General features: G+C 33.0%; 1 protein-coding gene across 2 annotated transcripts in view; it reads left to right on the forward strand.

Moving 5' to 3' along the window:
* Positions 1-16,870, forward strand: part of EYS (EGF-like photoreceptor maintenance factor) — a 1,786,799-nt gene that overhangs the window by 688,634 nt on the left and 1,081,295 nt on the right. For both annotated transcript variants that reach the window (XM_078001263.1, XM_078001264.1), the window contains exon 19: positions 2,182-2,381. In XM_078001263.1, the coding sequence (XP_077857389.1) occupies positions 2,182-2,381 (200 nt within the window). The remainder of the gene's footprint in view (positions 1-2,181; positions 2,382-16,870) is intronic.

Here is a 16,870-nt window from a genome sequence, read left to right on the forward strand (position 1 = left end):
ACCTTTTATATATTTTATTTTCTGAAATTACTTTAGTGAACTCTTTGGGAAAGCACTTTATTATATTAAATAGAATATAGCAAAGCAATAGAAATGATGATGAACAAAAGGAAAGGCATCCTTTTAAATTTTTAAACCAGGAAAGATCAAGAACTTTAAATGACAATTTGATTTCTTCTAAAAAGAAATTGCCTTTGTATTTCCCATTAAGCTTTCTAATTAATTTAGTAAAAGATTCTTGAAACCCTGGAGACAGAACTTTTGGCAGTCTAAAAACGATCCCTGTCTTCCCGTGGTAGATACAGTTCAATTAGTTTATGTAATGTTTTCTAATAAGTCATTCCATACATATCTGGAAATAGAGCTAAGGGAGAAACATGTTTCCATGACACTCCCTGTGGAATTCTGCATTTCTATTCCATAAATAAAACTGCAATACCTACAGGATAGTCTACTATGTGCCCTTGGTTTTTCTTAACAAGTTCAAATTTTCAGCAAAAGTGGAACAAATATCATAGCATTTGTTTACAAAAACATACTTAATTCTATCACTTGTGGGGGGTGGGGGTGTACAAGATTACTATCTAAGTTCCAGGCATGACTGGAATATTATACTGAAGTGCCCAATTCATTTCTAATTGAGGATGACACTAATTAATCTCTCGGATTATTTTTAACATCATCTAATTTTCCAGTGGATAAATGATATTAATGCAATGGCTTCCATAATAGTCTTGTCAGTATGAGTTTCTGTTGTTAACACTTTTTAAAAGTCACTAAATATTTGTAAGCATAGGTGTTAATTAATGAATAATAATTCTAGAAAATTATCACTTTTCAAGGTAAAATGCTGAGGAAGTATTTTATGTTTGCATACGCAATTATCCTTGAGAATGTAAGAACTCAAGACCTAGAGTGCAAAATGATTCAAGTTGGTTTAGGTTCATTAAGATATCTTTAGATAACTCATTGAAAATAATCAGTTTTACTAATGATGTCATAACTTTCCATAAATTATTTCTCAGAATTATGGGTGCAAATCTTTTCAGTTTACATTATGAAAAATAATGTCATACCATGTTTGTGGTACTATGACATGTGTTTTCTACAATGTAAGTGTGTATATATGTGTGTGTGTGTGTGTGTGTATATATATATATATATACACACACACCCTAAACTGTAAACTTAAAAGCATATGGTATGATATGGTAGAAGCTAAATATACAGAGAAACATATTTCTTGTTCAAATTAAGTGCCAAAACATTGAAGTAGAGGCTGACTGAGCCCTTGGCCTTCAGAGTGGAGAAGAAAGAAAGATAATATTTACTGATCACATATGATGTTTAAGACACAGTGCCATTATTTTATTTAAGTCTCATAGCACACCATATGAGGTGGGTGATATTATCGCCATTTTGCACATCAATGTAGTTACAATAAATAAAATACCATTTGTTGAATAAATAAGTAAAGCTATGAGAAATTCTAAAATATTTTTAAGCATAAAAAGTAATAGGTATTATCCAGATTCTTCTAACTCTACAAGACATTTACACTTCTGCAGCTATAGGTGTCAGTAACGCTGGACATACATTTGGACAAATGCATGGGAAAAAGTAGGTAATTAAAAGATTATGATTGGATTCAAACTTCAGCTGTTACAGGAGTTTTAGGTATTTTACATGGACATAAATCTATTGTGAAGTGTTTGTTCTAAGTATGTGATCAAGCCCAGAAATCCTTTGAAATTTCATGGAAGTACTATTAATCATTACCCTAGGAGAGCAGAGTTGAACTGGGGCTGTTTTGGGAAAACTCAGAGGTATGATAGACACTAAGGGCTAGTGAATTCTGTTATTATCTGCAGAGGAAATTTGCTTTAGCACCATTATTGGGGGCAGGGGCAGTTCTCTGACATGATACATGTTTTTATAAAGATTAATAATGATTTTTTTCTTGGTAAATCAGCAATAGAATATTTGACAGAGTCTTTCTGGTAATAAAAGGTAAAAAAAAAAAACACTATTATAAACATATATTTCAATTAACAGAGGAAGGAAATGTCAAACAAACTTGCACATCAGTTTTTTAGATTATGTTTAAATAAAAATATAATTTTATTAAAATGGTCAGCCTTATACTAATAATCAAATTTGATTCTTTATTTCTTAATCTAGGACTGCACATCCATGCCTTGTATGAATGAAGGCTTCTGTCAGAAGTCAGCACATGGATTTATTTGCATTTGCCCACGTGGATACACTGGTGCATATTGTGAAAAAAGCATTGATAATTGTGCTGAGCCTGAACTTAATTCAGTCATCTGTCTTAATGGAGGGATTTGTGTTGATGGCCCTGGACACACTTTTGACTGCAGGTCAGTATTTATTTACCCACAAGTAAGTAAATATATACTTAGGAGAGCTTATAAACATCCCACTAGTAATTCACTCTGCAATGTAAATACTAAGGTTTCAAGTAAGATTTTATCTCATATATATATCTATATATGCACAACTTAGAAAATAACAGTTACAAAATGGCATTGCTTATATTTTCCAAATATCGTATATTCATATCACGCCCATGTTTTGCTTTCCCAGTTAAATCATCCCTCATTTTATAATTGTTTTTATCTCTTCTCCTTTCTCAAAGTGGGTTTTTATCCTTTTTCTCTAATATTTTATACCAAATGAATGATTTGTTAATATTTCACATTTATAGCATAATTCCTAGCCAGAGATTCATTTCTGTTACTACTATGCCTATCTCTTGAGATCTTAATAAGTTATAAAAATTTTATTTGAGTTATAAAAGCGAATTATTCTATCACTATATTTTTAAACCACTTTTTAAAGGTATAGTTTTTAACTTTTTAGGAGATGAATATTTTTCCCTTTGTTATTTCTGATTATATAATATATCCAATTGATTGGTCATTTGAGAATTTAGTCACTATCTGTTCAACTTGTAAAATAATAACTGAACCCAGGTATTAAAAAATATACACACGTACTTTACCTCCTTTCAGTCTCATTTGTGCCAGGAGATGTTAAGTTAAAATTTTTGAACTGTATTTCTGTCATATATCTTAAATTACTGACAGGTTTGCCATGTATATCTTGATATATAGTTATTTACTAGTAAAGTATACTTATCATTTCAATATTTTATTATTTCTTTTTAAGACACTAATATATTCTGTCTTCTATACAGTACTGTCTCTTCCCTATTTTCTTTGTTCAATATCTAAGGAGTGTTTTGCCTATTTTTATATTTTGATATCTACTGTATCGTTTTATTTGGTATATATCTCTAGTAAGACACACATAGATGCTAATTTCATATAAGTTCAAGAATATTAACTTACATTTAGCATAGGCAAACAATGTTTATTTATTATTATGACATAGATATTAGTTATTACACATTGCCTAACATGCCATTTTTGTTTGTTATACACATGCGCCAGACATGTGTGTGTACCTATGTGTGTATTTTAAATCCTTCTTTCTCATATCTTGTGTTTTGAACATGCTTTCTGTTTATTGTACTTTCATAGTTTGATAAAATATAATAAACATGTTTTTTATACAAATGGAAATTATATAAAACAAAATTATTAAAATGACCACTGCAAGGATTATCAGGGTTATAACCTAATAATTGCCTGGACTAAATCATTAATCATAAATTGAACATGTGTTTCTGATGGATACAGTGTTAAAAATCAGAATTCAATTCATGGAAATACATTTTGTTCATTAAAAAAATTGATTATCAAAATAAGTAAACATAAACCTAAAATGTGTATTTTTACAATCTGTTAGTATTTGTTAAATCAAGCACTGTAAGAGCTCTTAGTCCATTTAGTGTTGCTATAACAGAATAACAGAGACTAGACTAGAGGTTTATTTGGCTTATGTTTCAAGTGGCTGAAAAGCCCAAGAGCATGGCATAGGCATCTGTTTGGCTTCTGGTGAGGGTTTCATGCTGCACCATAGGATGGCAGAGATGTGAATGTGGAAGCTGGAATGAAAAAAGGACAAAACAGGAGAGGCAACCTTGCTTTCTGATACCCACTCTAACCAGAACAAATCCCTTCTTGAGAGAATGAATCCAGTCTCATGAGAAACACTTTAATCTATTTTAAAGGTCTATTCACTGTGTAAGGCACCACCTCCCAACATTGCTGCACTAGGAATTAAGGTTCCAACATGAGTTTTGGTGTGGACATCTAAACCATAGCAAGCTCCTTTATAAATATTCCTTTTAGGGAAAAGTTATTTATGGGCTAGCTAGGTTCATTTTTTTTTACAGCATGAAGCCAGTGGAATTCAGATTGAAGATGCCCGCTTCTTTTCTTGGCATATTTCCCAGGAACAAGCATGGGCATTCATATTCAAATTGTATTTAAATATGAGTCATCTGTCTCCAAAATTATCATTGCTGATTCAATGTGTTTAAAATCCCCTGAAGATCTGTCAATGGTAATGCCTTGGGAGGTGCAGTTTCTATTGGGACTCCATGCTACAGTTGGTGCCAAGTCAACACAGTCCTTAGATAGTTTACTTACCAAAGAAAACTCATATTCTAGGAGGTAGTGCTTTTCAAGTTAAATTATCAGATTTGTTCATGGGTTAAGGGTTAATCTATAATATGTTTATGTAAAATCATAACAAAATTATTATTTGATATTTAGAAAAGGAAACTGAACTTATTGTTCTGAGTCCTATTTTGTGTTCTCTAAATTTAATTAAAAAGAATCATGTCACTGTTAAAAACCTGGTAAAATATTTTGTTGTTATTATCTTTATACTATTTTTGCTTCAGTGTTTATGCCAATCATAGTAAAAGTTAATGTCTTCATTCTTGTTGCTGGTTTGTTAATGAGTTTGCTAAAGTTTGTTGACTTTAATTGGGAAAATTACTCAACTTTATAACTTTGCACCTTAAGGTTATTTATCCTGAGGTCTTACCTGCGAGGAAAACTATTTTATTAAAATATTTCAGCCTTTAATGACCTGCAGAATATTCCATAGGCTTATTCTTATAATTATTTTAGAATTTGTTTCCAATTGAAGTTTAACACTGAATGACATTAAACAAACAAAAAAGATAAAGACTGCACTACCCTTTTAAGTTGCCTGTAATTTGTTTAAATTCCCAACCTAAAATATTTTGCCGTGTTGTAAGATTCACATATTAATTTTAACTTGGTGAAATGTAAATTTCTTAGATCTTATCTTTGACTGAGGATGATACAGTAAATGCTGTCAGTTTGCTTTCTTCTCCATCATTACAAAAATGAAACCAAGGAATGTTCTATTTTCCTGAATGCTGTATGTTATAAATTCAGTTGATTCACTTCTTTCACAAAAGTTAACATGACTTTTATTTAATTAAAAACCATATAGAAAATATTTATTCCAATGACTGACATATAGAGAACTTATAATTTAATTCCCTTCTGTTTTTATTTCTGGAGTTTTAAGTGTTTATTCAAAATATGTGGTGTCACATGTTTCTCTTATTTATTTTTTCAAGTCGGGAGAATTTTTTTAAATTATTATTCTATTTGTCTTATGCAGATTGATACTGATTCACTCTTTCTGCATTCTACTTTGGGTGGCAATATTGCTTACATATTGTATATCACACGTTACAAAAGTTTCTTTGATGAAATTTTTTTTTTCCTTTTTTAAAATTTTCAACTTTTATTATAGACTAAAGGACACATATACAGGTATGTTACAGGGGTAAATTACTTGATGCTGAGACTTGGGATCCCAAAAATCCCATCACCTAGGCCATAAGCCTATGTCCCCTTTTCTCCCTTCTGCGTTTAGTGATCCCTATTGTCTGTTGTTCCCATCTTTATGATCATGTGTATTCAATGTTTAGCTCCCACTTACATGGAGAACGTATGGTGTTTGGTTTTCTGTTCTTGTGTTAGGTCATTTAGGATCATGGCTTCCAGCTCCACTCATGTTTCTGCAAAGGGCATAATTTCATTATGTTTTGTGGCTGCATAGTACTCTATGGTGTATATGTATCACATTTTCTTTTTTCGATCCGCTGTTGATGGGCACCTAGGTTGATTCTATATCCTTGCTATTGTGAATAACACAACTTAAAACTCTGTCCTTCGTGTATTTCACTTTTTTCAGTCTTTATATTTTTGTTCCTTCTCACATTTTTATTTACTTCTCAAACTTTTATCTAGTTTTTCTGAAATTTTCTTATTTTAGACTCTTTTATTTTTTAATGCACCTTAGTTTTTCATTATTTCCATTCATTGTAAATGTAACACCCACTTAAAAAGCCACATTATTATCTTCTGTTTACAATGTAGTTTATTCCAAGAGTTCGATTTTTTTCAAAGTTCATATAGCTGAACTCATCATTTTATTGTTACAGAATTATGTTGACTCAGAGTGTCAGTTTCTACCATTTTGTATCCCTGCTTTATTGATCTTCATAGTCGTTACCCAGATATATCAGAAGACCACTTTCATATCCTAACTCTATTTGCCAGATTCTTATTTATTGAATTATTTCTGTGTCTCCTAGACTATTTTAAATGATAAGACTGAACCATTAAGTGTCTGGGCAGAGGCAAGCATTAATAATACACAGGAACACCCATGAAAGCCTATTTTTACTACATGTGTTGTGGTTGCCAGGGTCTAAGGATCAAATTACTGCACAAATATGAGTCTAATAATCTTCCTCTATTGTTAAATTTTGAGTATTGGACCTCTCCAGGTCAGAGGTGTATCAGATTTACACTTTGTTCATTGCTGATTTCTCTCATGAAAACATTTTGTTATTTTAAATTATTTTAGAACTAAGACAATGGTACATAATTAAGATAGCTAGTATTCATTTAAAAAAAAATCTTCCTAATGCAGTAACTAAATTTTGAAAGATAGGTAGATTTTTTGTTTTTTGGCAAAGATACATTTGTTATGGTAGTTAGCACAGATGTACATACAGAAGAGTTTTATTTTGATGCAGAAAGAAAAAAATTGCCAAGAAACCCAGATTAGATATAATTTTTTACACTTTGAGTTCAATGGTCTTGTCTAATGTTCTCAGGCACATGTAGAGCCACTGAACCTGTTAGGAATTTATTTTCTGTGCAAAGATTTGTAAATTTATAAGTTGATTTATATATGGAGTCCTTTCAAAGCAAAATAAACCTCATGTTGTCTCAGTTAAATTATGTATTTGATATATACAAATATAAAGCTAGGTATAAACCCATTATATTTATTGTTATTATGTAACTATAAAAAAGTTTTAAAGTTCAATGAAAGCTATAAGCCTAATTGAATTGTTACCATAAAATGCTAACTTAATGTGATACAGTCTGATGTTGCTACCTTATGACATTGTCTACATCAGTGTCCCCTTGCTTCAGCATGCCAGTTGAAAATACAATTCTTCCAAAGCATGTTTCATACTGTAAATCCCTAGTGTGCTATATAATGATCATAGGTAGATTCTTTAAATGGGAAGGGAAGGGAAGAGAAGGGAAGGGAAGAAGGGAAGCGAAGAAGGGAAGGAAGGAAAGGAAGGGAAGAAGAGAAGGGAAGGGAGGAAGGAAGGAGGGAGGAAGGAAAGAAGTAAAGAAAGGAGGGAGGGAGGAAGGAAGTAAAAAAAGGAGGGAGAGAGGGAGGAAGGAAGGGAAGGAAGGACTTAAGCCTGACTGTTTGGAAAGTGACTCTGGATAGTAAAATGAATGAACCACTGACATATAGTTAGTCTCCTTATTACTGTGGACAAATACATAGGCAGTGTTGCTTTGCATACTGAAATAAAATAAAAGCTAACTGTTTCAAGCAAAATAAGCTAGTATTTCTTTTAGATAGTTACTTAGATGTTAGGTGTACAGTAACATATCATTCTATAACCATATTTCAGGTGATTTATAGAGAAGTGAATGGACATTTTAAACACCTAACTTATTTTTAGTAATATATGTTTTAGACAATCCAAACATTTAAGTGATTGACTTTATATTACTTAATGAAGAAATGCCAATCTAATAATATGCACATCTGAAGTAGAGAAAAGTTACATGACAAATAATAGATAAGATTTTCAAAGTCTTTGCCGTTCCCAAACTGTATTTAATTTAAAATAATTGAAAATATTTTTGTGCAGAAAATATAATACCTGATGATTTCATTTCTAGTTGTAAACTCAATTGAGTTTTAGGGCTGAGGGAGATTATAGAGATTACCTTTAGTGTCCTAGTTATTACATAGGTGACAAGGCAAAGGCCTAAAGAGGTTTGTACTCTGTCAATCATCAAAACTGAAGTCAGAATCAGTGGGAAAGTCAATACCAGAATTCAATGCATTGCTTATTTATTTTTATTATAGTATATTTTATTTGAAATATGAAATACAAGAGAAAAAAATATATGGTAAAAAGAGAAGAAATATTTATAGTCAGATATCATGACTATTCTCCTTGCAGTTAAACATCTATATTGCATTTTATTTCCTGGTGCAAAGTTTAAAGACATTAATGACTTTGTTCAGTGTAATAATGGCTGCTTTCAAAAATCCGTATTATTAACCATGTGTAACACTTTAATAGCATTTTAATGCATGTAAGTTTTATTAAACTATAAAAACTATGTTGAAATTACACTAAAATTCAAATTAAGCTCACACAGCAGAGGACTACAGAAATAAGCAAAAACATTATATATAACTTTTTTCAATCTGTAGATCACACAGAATTTAGGAAATAATTTATAAAACAAAGCACTGAGACACAAAGATATTTGGTTTGTTTTTAATATGTTAAACCCCATTCCAGGCATTTTTTTTTTTTTCCATAGTGCTCTCTGCCTTTGCCTTACAGAGTCCTCATCCATCCCCACAACTTTCCCACCATCCAGCTCCAAATTTCCCTTTAATCTTATATGATTTTTTCCCAGATTTGATTCTCCTCAGTCATTATCTCCATATTTTTTAAGTGTTTCATGTTCTTGTCCTTATTATTTACTTAAGCTTTATTACTCTTTCTACCTTGAAATGAGCATAATTAATTCACAGTAATTATATGTTAAAAGATTAGTAAGCTTTAATGTTTGATTCCTCACAGTTTCAAGTTTCTTTTTAAAAAGATGGCAGGAAAATCAGTAAAAGTGAATTATTTTTAATTATATATTCTTAGGGACCACAATATCCTATGATATTGTTAAACAAACTATTTGAGAGAAGTAATCCATACTGGTATCATATTGAGGAAGGACAGATGCTATTTTTTTATATGCTTAGATAAAAAATTCCAAAATAAAGGCTAAGCGAAGTTAGGTAACTTATCATGGTTACAGGGTAGGGATATTGATTGTACACTAATCCATTTTCAACTCTCATTAATCAACTTAGCATGAAGTTAATTAGTTTTACAACTTGAAAAAAGATGTTGGTATTTTAACAGCCGTAGTTTAGGTGACATTTTATTAAATAGCGATTATGTTTTCAAAAATAAAAGATGGAACATGTAATACTCTAAATTTATGACTAAATTATTACTTCACAACATGGAGAGATTCAAATTTAAAACATCAACCTATTTTAATTTTTTAATATAAAGTATTCTTATTAGTAATTATGTTGTAATTTTTAAAATTATATTTTATCCATCAAATTAGTAGGCCTTTTCCTATACTCACATGTAAGATTTTTTTTTATAATTTCATTTCATAATAATGAAATCTTTTTCTGATGACCTCCTAAACTATCACATATAATATAATTATATGTGATAATTACTTATAATTACTTACTGAATATTTTTCTTTGTTCATGTTTTAAATAAAATTACTAGAATTTCAAATTTCCTTAGGATTTTTTAAATTATGTATTTTTGTACTTTAGTTCTCCAAATCAGAATTTTTGCAATACTTATCAGATTTTTCAAATATTATTAACAAATTGAATCAATCTAAAATATAATTTTACTAAATAAATATTATTATAAAATAATAAATTAGAATTGCATTAAAATTTGTGTATTTCCAGCTTTTGCATAACCTTTGGAACTGATTTTGAATATAATACCTTATACACCTTTCCTGTTTAGTCCTGTTATGATTTCTACTTTTCTTAGTCATTCCATAGATAAATAAATAAAAATATATTTTGAGTAGTGAGAATTTATTATGGTTTGCCTTTCAAAATGCCTGGCAATAATTTATGATCAAATTATTACTCTTGAAAGGTAAATCTAGATTATTTTCTAGATAAAATAAATGTCAACTGCACTAACTGTGATGGTAAACCACAGTTAGTGATCACATGTTCAATCAAAAATTTAAAAGAGTAACAGAAAAAGCCTGTGCATTCAATATAATAGATTTTATTCTATAAAACACAAACAGTGTTTGCTCAACAGCATCAAGTTCAATTTTAAACATACATCTATTTATTCCATTTGGGGATACAATTAAGATCACTTTATTACCATAAGTAGAAAATAAAATGAGACTACTCATTTAATTCACCAAGTGAATTTACATTAAAGAGTATTTGATTTCCACATAAAATTACACTGAAAATTGGCAACTGCTGTATTTTTTTAGGCAACTAATTGATTTCAAAATAAGATTAAAAAGTTAATATCATGGTTCATCTAATTATTTTATAACTTAATTTAGCAAATATTTCTTGGAAAACTACTATGTACAAAAAAATCATTGCAGCTGGAATTTGAAAATTGAGAAATCATAGCTGTACCTGTATTTCCTTCAGAAGTTCTTATAAATAGATTTTAGCAGAAGAAAATATGTATGTGATCTATTTTAATAGGATGATTATGTCCATTCAAAATTACAAATTAGTTTTAGCCTCCAATCATAAATATGTGAATTTTTTGTGTATATTAAAATATATTTGTGATTGTTTCACAAATAAATACACAGATATATTCAAATTCCTTTCCTTTGATGAGTAGAAATAAGTTTCTATTGTTTAAAACACCTTTATCAAACATAGGTTGCTTTACTATATCATCAGATTCCAAGAGCCAAAGAGGAGCATATATGATCCATAGGATCAAACATGACTAATTACAATTCTGTATTTCTTGAAATCAAAAGGAAAAATGAAGGAAAATAAACAATTTAACCATATTAAAGAGAGTTGTGACACTAATAATCATGGTTTTATGATAGTTTGTTTGGCATAATTACCAGACAGTTAATGAGTTTGGTGGTTTTCTGCGGCAAGATAGAGAAATATTAAAAAATGTTTCACCATTTAAATTTTGGTAAGAATAAAAGTGAATTGTTATATGTCACATTTCTTTTAATTTACTAAATAGATTGTGAAAATAAGTAAATATTGATGTCCAGTTCTACTATCTTTACTATTAATTGCTATACCACTTTACTAATTCCTATCAAAGTTAATCATTAATAATACTAAACAAGTTATACCAAGTATACTGAATTTTCTAGAGAAAGAGTTCAAATTATTTTAACTGATAAATATCAAATGGCTGTCTCAATGCAAAATGTGATGCCTTTAATCAATAACAAGTTTACTGTAATAAATTACATACCTCCAGATAATTTTAATTGTAGGTATGGCCCATCTGGACCAGCCACTGCAAAGACACTAGCTGCAGTAGGTGAGGCACAGCCAGGGTTACCCTCCACAGAACAGGCAGAAACCACGCCCCTTTCCAAGTTTGTTGGGTGGGAGCCCTGCCCTCCCGGGCGCAGCTGCAGCCACCCAGCCGTGGCTGTGAACCCAGGCATCCCTGTGCTCTGGGGGCCCTGGGAAACCTACCCCATGGCCCCACAGTGTTGGAAGTACCTGCTCTTGCTGCCTGGACTCTCCCCACTCCTGGCACCTGCTCCAATTTTGGAGCAAGACTGAGGCCAAGCCTAGGTGCTGTCAGGACCGGCCAGGTGTGCCCATGCTTGAGGTTATGCTGACATGCCAGCCCTCTGCCACCTTGGCCCCCTCCAGACTTTGGGTGCTGACAAGCACAAGAGGGAGGCCAAGGGGATGCTGAGGGTGGCTCCCTGTGGACCCGCAGATGCCCCTCCACAAGAACAGCCTGAGTGCCTTGGACAACATGATTGATGGTAGCGGAAGGCAGACAGGCTTCTGGGCAGAAAGGGGTGGGTCCGCATTGATGCCCCACCTTCAAGCCAGGGAAGGCCTGAAGCATGGGGCCAGACTGTCAGTTCTGGGTGGAGTCTACTGCGGGATTTAGAACTCATGGTGCTTTTTCCAGACGCAACCGCGGCCAATCAGCACACACTTCCTCCCTTCTGAAGTCTATAAACCACCCCTGCCACACACCTTCAGTCCCCCTACTCAGCCAGACTCAGAGAGACATCTGGACGACCAGCTGTGGAAAGGAGCTACCCAATTTGAGTCTCCTTGACTTGGAGGGACAACCTGCCTATGAAAAGGAGCTACCCACTCCAGATTTCCTCTCTGCAGAGAGCTGGAAAGGAGCTACCCGTTCTGGGTCTCCTGGGATAACCTGCCTGCAGAAAGGAACTACCCACTTCGGGTCTCCTAAGAGCTGTTCTACTGCTCAATGAAGCTCCTCTCCAAGCTTCTGAGGACTACGTGACATCTCCAAGCTTCTGGGAACCACTGCATTCCCCTCGTACATATGTGGGTGCCTGCAGTGGGAACTAGGTGCAGTACATCTGGTCCAGCTGTAGCCTTGCATGGAGCTGGCATCTGTGCCAGCGCCTGGAGCTGCCCACTCCACCACAGCAGCTGGTGTCTTCACAACAGCCACTCCAGAGGGCTTGCAGCTACCATCAGTTTAGCCAAATAATTGTGGCAAATCAGTTTAATCTCAGCAGATGTTCACTAAGAGATAAATAGATGATAAATGATAGACAGATGATTAGACACATAGATAGATGATACATAAAATCTCTTTACATGAATCAAACTGGCAAATAACTGATTTTAACCAGGGAACTTACTGGTAACCTTCATCTTTAGATAGTTTAATTAATAGAGAATAAACAGAGAAGGGATGATGCTAAAAATAACTTACCTGCATATTTTAATTTTGCACTAACACTTTAGATAAATTAGTAGTGTGAAAAGATGAAATATGAATGAAGAAGTATCAATTTAAAAGAATTTTATGAATTAGGGTAATATAAAATTAAGTTTATTTTGTTTTTTGTTTTGGTGGCAGCCATTTACAATATTTATAGGTCTGCTTCATTTGATAAGAGAAGGTTACCAGGAAAGAGCAAGGGTACTGGAACGGAAAGAATTACACATTCAAAAACCTTGTTTAGTTACTGTTTAGGAAGCTTAGAAATTTGTTATAACTCGGCCGGACGCGGTGGCTCACTCCTGTAATCCTAGCACTTTGGGAGGCTGAGGCAGGCGGATCACGAGTTCAGGAGTTCGAGACCATCCTGGCTAACACGGTGAAACTCCATCTCTACTAAAAATTAAAAAAAAAAAAAAAAAGCCTGGAGTGATGGCGGGCACCTGTAGTCCCAGCTACTCAGGAGGCTAAGGCAGGAGAATGGCGTGAACCCGGGAGGCTGAGCGTGCAGTGAGCCGAGATCGCGCCACTGCACTCCAGCCTGAGCAACAGAGCGAAACTCTGTCTCAAAAAACAATAATAAATAAATAATAAAATAAAAAATTAAAAAAGAAATTTGTTATAATTCTCATAACAAATTAGTCTCATTTATTAAATAGCATGGTCTACACTAATTTTGCACCAACACTTTAGATAAATTAGTTGTGTGAAATCAGAATGTTAATCCAGTGTTCATCAGAATGTGGCAGGGAACTTCATGAGGCAGGCAAAGATAAATTGGCAAAGATAAACTTGTTTAGAGAATCTCTCCTCAGCAACTAGTTGAGACAGGTGTGGTACATTTCTTTCTGTCCTTTCCACTTCCTTATATCTCCTCATGAAGCCTGGCTTGCCAATCTATGTCATAGGTGATTATGAAATAATTCGAATAAAATTATTGTATGATTTTGTCTCTTCTTTGTACTCTTTTTTCTTTGATATAATTCTGACACACCTAATAGCTTTTTCATTTTAAATAAAAGAATTTTAATAAAATACATTTAAAAAGATTGGAAAAACACATAATGGCTAAATATCTGTAAAATGTTCAATTAATCAACAAGGTAGAAATTTACAGTCAGTTATCATCAACCCAGAGTATATAACAATTTCAGCAGCTTTTTCTTCTTTTAAAAAGTGGATACAAAAACATCTTAAATTATACATAAGTAACTTTGGATGTGAAATATTCCACACCATTTTTTTTTTTTTATACTTTAAGTTCTAGGGTACATGTGCACAACCTGCAGGTTTGTTACATATGTATACATGTGCTATGTTGCTGTGCTGCACCCATTAACTCGTCATTTACATTAGGTATATCTCCTAATGCTATCCCTCCCCCATCCCCTCTCCCCACTGTAGGCCCCAGTGTGTGATGTTCCCCTTCCTGTGTCCAAGTGATCTCATTGTTCAATTCCCACCTCTGAGTGAGAACATGCAGTGTTTGGTTTTCTGTTCTTGCGATAGTTTGCTGAGAACGATGGTTTCCAGCTACATCCATGTCCCTACAAAGGACACGAACTCATCCTTTTTTATGGCTGCATAGTATTCCATGGTGTATATGTGCCACATTTTCTTAATCCAATCTGTCACTGATGGACATTTAGGTTGCTTTCAAGTCTTTTTTTTTTTTTTTTTTTGAGACGGAGTCTTGCTCTGCCGCCCAGGCTGGAGTGCAGTGGCCGGATCTCAGCTCACTGCAAGCTCCACCTCCCGGGTTCACGCCATTCTCCTGCCTCAGCCTCCCGAGTAGCTGGGACTACAGGTGCCCGCCACCTCGCCCGGCTAGTTTTTTGTATTTTTTTTTTAGTAGAGACGGGGTTTCACCGTGTCAGCCAGGATGGTCTCGATCTCCTGACCTCGTGATCCGCCCGTCTCGGCCTCCCAAAGTGCTGGGATTACAGGACTGAGCCACCACGCCCGGCCACTTCCAAGTCTTTGCTATTGTGAATAGTGCCACAATACACATACGTGTGCATGTGTCTTTATAGCAGCATGATTTATAATCCTTTGGGTATATACCAAGTAATGGGATGACTGGGTCAAATGGTATTTCTAGTTCTAGATCCTTGAGGAATCACCGCACTGTCTTCCACAATGGTTGAACTAGTTTACACTCCCACCAACAGTGTAAAAGTGTTCCTGTTTCTCCACATCCTCTCCAGCACCTGTTGTTTCCTGATTTTTAATGATCGCCATTCTAACTGGTGTGAGATGCTATCTCATTGTGGTTTTGATTTGCATTTCTCTATAATCTGTATAGTATATTATTTGAATGAATTGATAAAAAACTTTTTTTTCTGTGTATATAATTTAGCAATTCTTTTTAGAATGGTGTGGTTTTTAGTCTGTATTTGAGTTATCAGTGGTGAGAAAAATATAAACACTTCTTTTTTCTTCAGAAGTAGATCTTTGTTAAATTATTTTTAGTGCTTAATGCTTGCCCTATATATATATTAAAAAAAAAATTTGACTTCTGCAAATATGCATGTGCTATTTTTCAATATTTTAAACTTATGACTGGCCCTAAAATGATGATTTTTTAAAAACATTCAGATGTTTTCTGGAAGTGATGCTGTTTTGAAAGTAAGGATGTATTTCTCAGAACTATAAAGTTATAAAAATTGAAGTAGAATTAGTTAAAAGAAACAATGAGATAAATTTCTCATTATTTAGAAAAACAGTTCATTCAGATGAGAGGGGGGTAAAGAAATACTAATTTTGAACACTGATTCTTTATTGTGCTTAATGTGTGTTTCTATTATGGCAGATTAATCTGACATGTGCAATTGTAAAAAAAATGTTCAAAATTCAGATCCTTTTGTTCATTGTTTTCAAAAATGTAACCCATGCTTGCAGCTAGATTTTTAAATTTTAGCTACACTGAATAAGTCCTATTCACATTGAAAACAAAAAGCTTTCTATCGATATGATTATTTATTTTTATTATTTAAGTAAAAAAGTAAAAAAGCTAATGTCAGTGTATGGAATTATATGGTATTTTACTTTTCTGCTGTTAATGTTTTAATTTATAGGAAAGCCTACTTATACAATTGTGTTAATGCAAAAACAGGACAGGAATCTAAAGAGTTAAATGAGGGGCAAGACTAAACTTTAAAAAAAAAAAAAAAAAAAAAAACCTTCCCCTAGAAAAAAATAGATTAAACTCTCTGGTTATACTTTCCTTATGTAGGTGTGGAGATATTTGAATATGTGGAAAAAAAAACTGCATATGTTTTCTTTTGGCTCTCATAACATATTTGGTTTGCTTCAATGGTTTAAAAAAAATTTTCAGAAAGTTCTAACTCTTCCACAGTAAAAGCCAGTGTCAGAATTTGATCTCTGCCTACCTGATTGAAGAGAATTAAACTTTAATGCCACATTCTGTAGTCTAGGTTGATAGTACTTTTTCATCAAAGACATTGGGCAGTAAGGAAAGAAAAAAAAAAATTCTCATGCTTCTTATTGTCAGTGGAATTACTGTATCTCCACAGGTCAGGGCATGTGTACATTTGCAGCATACTTTAGTTCTTTAGCAATACCTTTTGTAGACCAATTTATATAGCTGAAAACTCTTCTTGCTTTCCAATTTTAAAAGCAGGATTTTGATTTCTCTTTATCCATAAAAGTTTTCCAAGCTTCTTGCAAAATTTTTCAGTTCAGCAGAACTATAAACCTGATAGTGATATTTTGGAAGATAAAAAGGATTATATTTTGAGTTTTTTTAACTTGAAAGATCAATGTATTTGTGTA

Source organism: Macaca mulatta, chromosome 4 (assembly GCF_049350105.2).
Source record: "Macaca mulatta isolate MMU2019108-1 chromosome 4, T2T-MMU8v2.0, whole genome shotgun sequence".
In the NCBI taxonomy this organism is placed as follows: domain Eukaryota; kingdom Metazoa; phylum Chordata; class Mammalia; order Primates; family Cercopithecidae; genus Macaca; species Macaca mulatta.